The sequence below is a fragment of the Oncorhynchus gorbuscha genome, linkage group LG23 (assembly GCF_021184085.1).
Source record: "Oncorhynchus gorbuscha isolate QuinsamMale2020 ecotype Even-year linkage group LG23, OgorEven_v1.0, whole genome shotgun sequence".
In the NCBI taxonomy this organism is placed as follows: domain Eukaryota; kingdom Metazoa; phylum Chordata; class Actinopteri; order Salmoniformes; family Salmonidae; genus Oncorhynchus; species Oncorhynchus gorbuscha.
In genome coordinates, this window is record NC_060195.1 from 52,956,541 (window position 1) to 52,966,012 (window position 9,472).

Genomic DNA, 9,472 nt, shown 5'->3' on the forward strand with positions numbered 1-9,472 from the left:
GTGTGAGTCCTCACAGTATTTCTCCATCCTCTGCAGATGTATGGTCCGCTGGCTGCGTTCTAGCAGAACTGTTGCTAGGGCAACCCATTTTTCCCGGCGACAGTGGGGTGGATCAGCTAGTGGAGATCATCAAGGTAAAAACAACTGCTTTCAAATGTCAACAGACGGACGGTAACCCGGACCGTCAACCAAAAGAATGCACAGAGATACCGTGATGAGATCCTGAGGCAATTGTCGTGCCATTCATCCGCCTCCATCACCTCATGTTTCAGCATAAAGCATGGCCCCGTGTCGCAGGGATCTGTACACAATTCCTGGATGCTGAAAATGTCCCAAGTCTTCCATGGTCTGCATACTCACCCCAGACATGTCACCTATTGAGCATGTTTGGGATGCTCTGGATCAACCTGTACGACAGCTCTTTCCAGTTCCCGCAAATATCCAGCAACTTTGCAGAGCCATTGTAGAAGAGTAGGACAACATTCCACAGGCCACAATCAACAGCCAACTATGCGAAGGAGATGTGTGCATGAGATGTGTGCATAAGTTAAATGGTGGTCACATCAGATACTAACTGGTTTTCTGATCCACGTCCCTACCTTTTCTTTTAAGGTATCTGTAACCAACAGATGCATATCTGTATTCCCAGTCATGTGACATTCATAGATTAGGACCTAATTTATTTATTTAAAATGACTTATTTCCTTATATGAACTGCTACTCACTAAAATCCTTTGACATTTTTGCATGTTACATTTTATATTTTTGTTCAGTGTACATAAAAATATATATATTTTATCTGACGCACATAATATATTGATGAGAATGTATTTTCAGGACACTCTTAAAATGAATGATCAAGTAAAACAAAACCTGTATGTGACGATTCTAAGTTATTGTCATTAATCACTTACATTTGTTAAGTACTACATTTCCCAGAATGCGTTAGTTTATCCCTCAAGTTGACCCTAGAGCCTTCAAAAAGAAGCCAAACAAATGAAATGGGTTGTGGAAATATAATTGGCTATTCTAAGCACTAAGGTTAAAAGAGTTAAAAGATTGTTTCCAGAGAACCAATGTATTCTTTGGTGTCTGTGTGACCTGTCAGATTCAATGAATCTCCCATGTTCTATGACTGAGTGGAATTTCTTTGAGTTAAATTATATTTCCTGCCACTCAAATTCTACATCCTGTGGGGTGTGGCCAGTCCAATTAGAATTTCAGCTGATGAGTTGAATGGGAGTCGATTCCCAAATTCTGAATTGAGAACAACCCTGGTGGTAATGTAACTAATGTAATGAGTGTTTAACTTCCGTTTTGACATACAAGTACTAAGTACACACCTGATACTTCAAATGCACATATCGATGGGAAAACAGTTCCTCTGTCTCCGTGTCTTCCCAGGTTCTCGGCACTCCCACTCGGGAGCAGATCAGAGAGATGAATCCCAACTACACTGAGTTTAAGTTCCCTCAGATCAAGGCACACCCATGGACTAAGGTGAGTCAACAGGTACAGGAACCGTTTTTTTACTATTTTAAAATCTGTCGCCTACATCTGAGTGTCTCTTTCTCTGTCGCTGAGTGAAAATATAACTTAAGAGAAGTTCGGATTCTCCCCCTGTCTTCAAATCTCACTCATGCATCAGTGAACTCCAGTGTTCTTGAGATAAGCATGTTAAACACTTACACACGGTCACCAGCCCCATGGGGCAAGCAGAGGAACAGCAGTGTACACACACTCACACAGAGCTCATTTTAGAATCTACAGGTTGAACAGCATGTGCTCAGTGGGTGCAGGACTCACTATGTACCTCACCACATTGGTGACAAAAGTGACAGCTGGTCCAAATTCGCTGACTATTCTCCCCGTAGGCTCTAACCCTTGAGTGTTTCCACATCTGAGGGGTTGGATAAGTGTTCCACCTTTACAAAACAGCACACATCGAAGGGTTACATGCTGATCACACCTCTCGCGTCGCAAAATAAATGTACACGTGCAGGTTATTCAATCATTGCACCCACACTGCTCGTTCCCGTCAGCGAGCGTCTTCATGGCTAGGCGCTAAAATAGAAATTGGTTCTATTTGTGAAGCTCAACTCTCTGCAAGTCCGACCTCGCTCATCTCCTCATTAGTTTTTAGGAGCATATACCCACGTGGGTGATTGAAAGATGAACTTAGGTCCACACTCCGGTCGGTTGTAGCAGTGCTGTGAAGTTGTTTGCCAACCATCATAGAAGCCTGAAGGAAGGAGGAGAGATGACGAAAGGTATTCGGTTTACCGTTTTATCTGTGGATTAACCTTTCTAGCGCAGGCATTCTGCTAGCAGTACCCCTCGACAACATTCCACTGAAAATTCTAAAATAGTTTTTAGAAATATGTAACTTTCACACATTAACCTCTCTGGGATATTTGGGACGCTATAGCATCCCAACTGGCCAAGAGCCAGGGAAAATGCAGAGCACCTATAAAAATCAAACTTTCATTAAATCACACATGCAAGATGGCAAATTAAAGCTACACTTGTGAATCCAGCCAACATGTCAGATTTCAAAAATGCTATTCGGCGAAAGCAAACAATGCTATTATCTGAGGTTAGCACCTCCGTAAACAAAGAGAGAAACCATATTTCAACCCTGCAGGCGTGACACAAAACGCAGAAATAAAAATATAATTCATGCCTTACCTTTGACGAGTTTCTTTTGTTGGCACGCCAATATGTTCCCATCAATATCACAAATGGTCTTTTTGTTCGATTAATTCCATCAATATACATCCAAAATGTCAATTTATTTGGCGTGTTTGATCCAGAAAAACACCGGTTCCAACTTGCTCAACGTGACTACAAAATATCTCAAGTTACCTGTAAACTTGGCAAAACATCTAACTACTTTTGTAATACAACTTTAGGTATTTTTTTAAAGTAAATAATCTATACAATTGAAGACCGGTTGATCTGTGTTCAATACAGGAAGAAATCAAACTGAAGCATGCTTTCTGGTCACGTGCCTCTATCTAACAGTACACTTCAAGTGACCCTCGTTTAAGATGGCCATACTTCTTCATTACACAAAGGAATAACCTCAGCCAATTTCTAAAGACTGTTGACATCCACTGGAAGCGATAGGAACTGCAAGAAGGTCCCTTAAAAATATGGATTCCCAATGAAAACGCATTGAAAAGAGTGACCTAAAAAAAAAAGATTCTGAATGGTTTATCCTCTGGGTTTTGCCTGCTAAATAAGTTATGTTATACTCACAGACATGATTCAAACCGTTTTAGAAACTTCAGAGTGTTTTCTATCCAATACTAATAATACTATGCATATATTAGCATCTGGGACAGAGTAGGAGGCAGTTCACTCTGGGCACGCTATTCATCCAAAAGTGAAAATGCTGCCCCCTATCCCAAAAAGGTTAATTGTCGGAGTAGAGGACCTTGTGCATTTCAGGTAAAATGACAACCCAATGTTTATATACCAGGACAAAATAGCTAGCAATAGCAAACTTGCTAGCTAAATTGCCATACATATTTAATGCTTTTTGACCTGTCCCCAAATTAATATTTTTTATTTTTACTTTATTTAACTAGGCAAGTCAGTTAAGAACAAATTCTTATTTTCAATGACTGCCTAGGAACAGTGGGTTAACTGCCTTGTTCGGGGGCAGAACAACAGATTTTTACTTTGTCAGCTCGGGGATTTGATCTTGCAACCATTCGGTTACTAGTCCAACGCTCTAACTACTAGGCAGCCTATCTTTAATTGGTTCAGAGTTTGGTTTGATATTTCAACCTGCGTGTCCTGATCACTTCTGGTGTGGGTGAACAAAATCAACTTCCGCGTGTGGTTTGGTCAGCATGTTGGGGCCAAGGGGAAGGGATACAGGTAGGGAGGTAATTGGGACTGCAATATTTGTCCCACGGTTTTACACTAGCTCTCTCGTCTCCAAGAGACAATTTATGCTTGATCTGAAAATGTGGTCGGAGGTGCCTTATGGGTGGTGTGGCCAAGTTGAGCTCCGTACCGCATCTCTTTGCGCCTCTCAAATTCTGTAACAATGCGGAGGGCTCCGTATGGCTCCGCATTGACATGATTGGTTGACGGTAGGTGAGGGCGGGAGGTCCTGTATAAACACAAACTCACTTCTTCCTTCAAAACAGCTTTGGGCTGCTCTGTGAAGCGCAATAAGTATGAATGCCCTGACTTCTGCAGCGGCCGTATCACTTTAAATGCTGCACAACCAATGCAGAGATCGGGATTGATGTAGCACCTTTAACATTTACATTTACATTTAAGTCATTTAGCAGACGCTCTTATCCAGAGCGACTTACAAGATATGTTTACACTCCCTCTGGTGGTGTAGTACTGCACTGTCCTCTGGCCTGTTGGTGTCTAAACAAAAGTGCATCTACAATACATTTTAGGTCCCACTTTAAACAGCCACTTCAAAGGTTTAATGAAGCCGTTATAAACCCTTTAAGTCTATAAATGCTTCAGAAAACATTCATAGGCAAAAAAACAACAGATGTAAGAACTATATATATATATATATGGTGTATATGTAAGGCTTTGTAAAGTGGAGCAAGATTTTAAAACCCTGTCATTCCACCTGTCGTGTGTGTGTGTATATACAGTGCCTAGTGAAAGTCTTCACACTTGCACAGTTTTCACATTTTGCAGCCTTAGATTAAAATAAAAAAATGAATTGGGATTTTGCACAGGCACTGTATAATATTTAGCTGTCATTGGTTTAGCAGGTGTAGGGTGAAGTTGTCTCTGGATGCTGATCTTTGGTCAGTCTTGCATATTCCCCACTAATGCTTAAGGTTAGGATTGGGGGAAGCTGATCCTAGATCTGTACCTAGGGTAATCTTCACCCAGGAGCTTTAGCTGACGTGTCACCTCTAACCTGTGTCATTGACCGGTTTCAGCCTTGTGTGATTGGCTCTCAGGTGTTCCGGCCGCGCACGCCCCCTGAGGCCATCGCTCTCTGCTCGCGGCTGCTGGAGTACACGCCCACAGCGCGCTTCACGCCCCTGGAGGCCTGTGCACACACCTTTTTCGACGAGCTCCGGGACCCCAACCTCAAGCTGCCCAACGGGCGCGAGAAGCCCCTGCTCTTCAACTTCTCCACACAGGGTATGGCGGGAGCAGCTCTGTATCTCCTACAGAATTACTAGAATGGACAAAGCCCTTCAGACGACTGCAAATTTGACTGGAACACTCATGGGACCACTAAATATGGATGCCAGTCTACTCATCACAGAACTTTGACTTGAATAGGAATGTCTGTTCTAGTAATTGTATTTCTATACATGCCAAATCTGACTACTGATTAGCGTGGTGGTTAATAATGGGGAATGTGACTATTACTCCATTAGATAATTGTGATTAAGATTGAAATTTGATCACAGCGAATTAATGCTGTGACTATGATTGATGTAATTGTGTCACTATTCCTTGCTGCTTTGTAATGCAGAGCTCCCTTATAAAAGAGAGCTTGGTCTCAATGGCCCTGCTAAAATAAAGGCTAAATATGCTATTAAGGTGAATGTGAAAGTTGGGCCTGTGGTTGTAGGCCAAATGGTAGAATGTGTGTCTATGGGTAACTATTTGGGTAGTTGGCTCTGTGGTTGTAACTGGTAGATGTGGTTGTATCCTGACTCTACACCCTTCTCACAAAGTGTGCACTTTCACACATCTTGTTGTGGATGTGACATTGTTGGAAATGCCCTCTAGTCACTATTTACACCAATCCAAATCTTTTAAATCCATGATGGGGAGTGGGCAAGTGTAAACTTTGGGGAGTATGCAAATTTTGTTCATAGACACAGAATGTGACTTACTGAATTTGAGGATGGTGATTGATTACAATGTGGTCATCAATGCATGCTGTGACTCCGGTAGGATGGTGGTGATAGTCGGGTCTGTAGTTGTATATCTAAGATGTGCTCTCTGTCTATAGGTGATTGTGTCTGACATGATGTTTCTTCCTCTCTGCTTCCAGAGTTGTCCAGTAACCCCTCCCTAGCCTCCATCCTCATCCCCGCCCACGCCCGGAATCAGCCCGGGGCCTTCACCCCTACCAACACCTCCGCACCCTCAGGTCAGCACACCCTCCACCTCCCTGTCTTTTGCTTTCTCACCCTGCCTCTCCCACTATTGCCATTCATAAATCAACCCCTAGACACGTTTGTATATCTGACAGGGAGGGATAGGTGTAAACTAGGGTTCTTGTGGCAGGGGTTAGGGGTCAGTGGAAGATTGGGAACCTCTCTCTCTCCCCCTCTGTCCTCACCCTCAGCTCTCAGTACTCCTGGCTAGTCTCTTCTCAGTACTAACCAGGGCCGTGTTCACAATGCGTCCCAGAGTATAGCGTCTAGAGTGCTGATTTTGGACCAGATTTCCCCTTTAGAAAATAATGAATAACATGATATGGAAAGGGTGGACCTGATCCCAGATCATCTCTGTTACTCTGAGACGCTTTGTGAATAGTGGCCCAGAGCTCTCCTCATTAAAGACGAGTAGTGTAACGTACTGCTTCCATTTCCAGATGCCAACAGCGGAGACCGTGGCCATACCACCAACGCTGCCGCCGCCTCCACCTGAGACCTCTTCCTGACCCGTCTGCCCGCTGCCCATGTCCCAGCTCCTGGACAACAACAGAGGCATGGCTGCACACCAACCAACTAATGAAGCAAAGCAAGAAAACTGACGCCCGATGAAGATGAACGCAATGAAAACCGAATCGGAACTTCGTTATTCCCCTACCACCTCCACCCTCTCCCATCGTTTTAATGTTTGATTATTTATTTGTACAAAAAGGACAACCGTGATATGTTCTCAGAGCTGCTCTTCATCTTTCTGTGCTTTGAAGAGGAGGGGACTGAGTGCGGGTGTGATTAGTGTAGAGCTAATGTATAGCTAAATAGGTATACAAAAGTACTTTGACGTGTTTGTTTCCATAGACAATCTTCCTTTTTTCTTACGCTTGGTATAGTCACCCACTCTCTCCGTGTAGGGGAGGCCTCTACATGCCTCCTGCAACAGCCTTATGTTCAGACTGTGGCCCCTTGGGGCCCCTGTCAACCCCATCCCACCCATTCATACATATACATTTGATGACATTGTGACTTTTATTGGTTGACCTCTATCTGTCTGTGTTTAATGTACACATACACAGTTGATATATTGTAGAATTGTGTCAGCTACTCTCTCTCTCCCGCTTCAGAAATCACAATTCTGCTACTGTATGCAGCATCATTTTGTGATTCTGCTCGTAAGGCAACAGTTGTCTCGCACCTCCGCATGTTTTTTGGGTTCGTCCCCGTTTTAGCTGCCAGAAACGGTGCAGAAATGAGTTTTCCCCCGTTTTCCCCCCCTAAAGATAATGCCGTACCGACAACTTTGCCAGAACAGACCTGAGAGCAAGAGATTCCGCTGGTCTTTCATGTGATTTCAATGAAGACCACAACCTCTGTTTTACTTTTCCTGCTGTTGTCAGATAGACATTATGACTAGTAAAGCCTGTTATTGTTCCGTTTCTTGTTGGGGTGGGTTTTGGGGACTGGCTATGAAGGATGCTTGGATGAGGGCATATGCTGTTGATTGTGATGAAATTCAGCACAATCTTTCTTTGTTACCATCTGTGTCCGAATGTTCCCTATAATTTAGTGCACTGCTTTTGACCACAGTTCACATAGCGCTGGGCAAAAGTAGTAGGGAATAGGGTGTCATTTCAGACGCAGCCCCATGTCATTTTAAACCACTGTTGGAAGTCCTTCCTCATTCTGACTTCACCCTTTCCTGCTCTTCTTTTACAACTGAAAGTCCTTCCATCCCATCCCTCAACACTTTGAAGACCTATACAAAAAGTACACACAAATGTGTATGTATTTATGTAAGTAGATGCTCCTCACCAAACTGGCTTACGTGTGCGTGTCTTCCTGTGGTATGTATGGTATGTAAATAGGCAGACCCAAGAACTGTTAACGAGCAAAAACAAAAATGAATGATATAAAGAAGAATACAAAAGAAAAAAACATTCAGGTTAAAAGTTATTGTATAGTCAAACTGTAGATCAGCTTTGTTTTTCTCCTCCAGCCATTTAGTTCAATCTCGACTGTACAGTAGGTACCAGCTTAATCATTGTAAGGATAACCAGTAATGTATAGTGTATCTATAGGTTGGAGTGCCTTTGCTTCCACTCGTTCGCTCCTCTCTTCCCCAGGTCTCCTCCCTCTATGGTCCTATCTGGAGGCTCTGTTGTAAAATTGCCCTTACGCACAGATCTAGGATCAGCTTGGCCTCCCGAAATCCTAACCATAGTGGGAAAACACAACTGACTCGAGACCACCATACAGGGCAGATTCACCCTATTCCTTCGTGGAGTGCTGTTGACTTCCCCTTTCCACCTCTCTGATCTTTCATGTTCCACAATTCACTGCAAAGCCAGGCGTCACACAGACCACACTCATCACATCACCTCGTCACTGTTTCTTTTTGTACGATTGGCTATGTGTCTTTGACTTTGGGATCCCCTTTGGTGGTGGTGGTGGGTTGGGGGAGTTGTAGCATTGATTTTCTCAGACACTTTAAAAATACATTCTCTTTCCAGGAAGGTTCGGGGTGGGTTTTAAAATGTGTTTTTATGGTTTTATGAGCGATGGACGTACAACCCCACATGGTTTTTGGGGGGGGGTCTTATCGTATTCAGTATTACTTTCTCAACTATGGCAATAAACAATTTGTCTGTAGGATTTGTGTCCACATTCTCAACAGCACTCTGGGAGAGATGTCATATAGCACCAATCCTTCATGTTTTTTATTCCATTTTTTAAAGCATATATTTGTATGCTTGCATCCGTAAATGTGTTGCTATCCAATCATTTGGCCTGTAAAACAAACAATGTGACCACTTCTTGTCTTTAAGGATAATATGTACAAAACACAATGTTTAAAAAAATATATATATATATAAAAGAGAATGAAGGACTGGGTTATATTCAGAAATTAAGACTTTACAGAAAAAAAACGAACATTACTTCTACTTGAATGCCTCTGTGACTGAAATTTTGATTTCATTTTGAATATAAACCTTTTGTTCTGTGAAGGTATGCTTAATGTCCCCTCTCCCTGTAAATATTTCTGTCTCTATGTGACTTGGTTCAGAGAAATAGTTACCTGGTACTGTAATTTGCATTAAATAAACCGTAGGTTAGCCTGGAAATGAACAAACTGTGTCATGTCTTTTGTTATGTTCTCATATCCTACCTGGGTTGTGTTTAGAACAGAGAAAACATTGAAACTGAGTTACTTGCGCTTGTATAAGAACACACGTATTTGTTATTCCGTTGCAAAACATTTGCTACAGTATGTTCCCTACTGAGCACAACCCTGTGTAACGGCGTTCGTCTGTTGAAGGGAGTCGGACCGAAATGCAGCGTGTTTGCATTCATCTTTAATGAAT

The 9,472-nt window shown here is 42.7% G+C and overlaps 1 protein-coding gene across 4 annotated transcripts in view; it reads left to right on the forward strand.

Annotated features, from left to right (window-relative positions):
- LOC124010592 (glycogen synthase kinase-3 beta-like) overlaps positions 1–9,234 on the forward strand; it is a 40,807-nt gene extending 31,573 nt beyond the window's left edge. The window contains exons 7-11 of one of the 4 annotated variants that reach the window (XM_046323234.1): positions 37–134; positions 1,405–1,512; positions 4,935–5,142; positions 6,011–6,109; positions 6,557–9,234. In XM_046323234.1, the coding sequence (XP_046179190.1) occupies positions 37–134; positions 1,405–1,512; positions 4,935–5,142; positions 6,011–6,109; positions 6,557–6,612 (569 nt within the window). In that variant the 3' untranslated portion in view covers positions 6,613–9,234. The remainder of the gene's footprint in view (positions 1–36; positions 135–1,404; positions 1,513–4,934; positions 5,143–6,010; positions 6,110–6,556) is intronic. The other 3 variants (XM_046323237.1, XM_046323235.1, XM_046323238.1) reach the window with 3 other exon arrangements.
- The last annotated feature ends 238 nt before the right edge of the window (positions 9,235–9,472 follow it).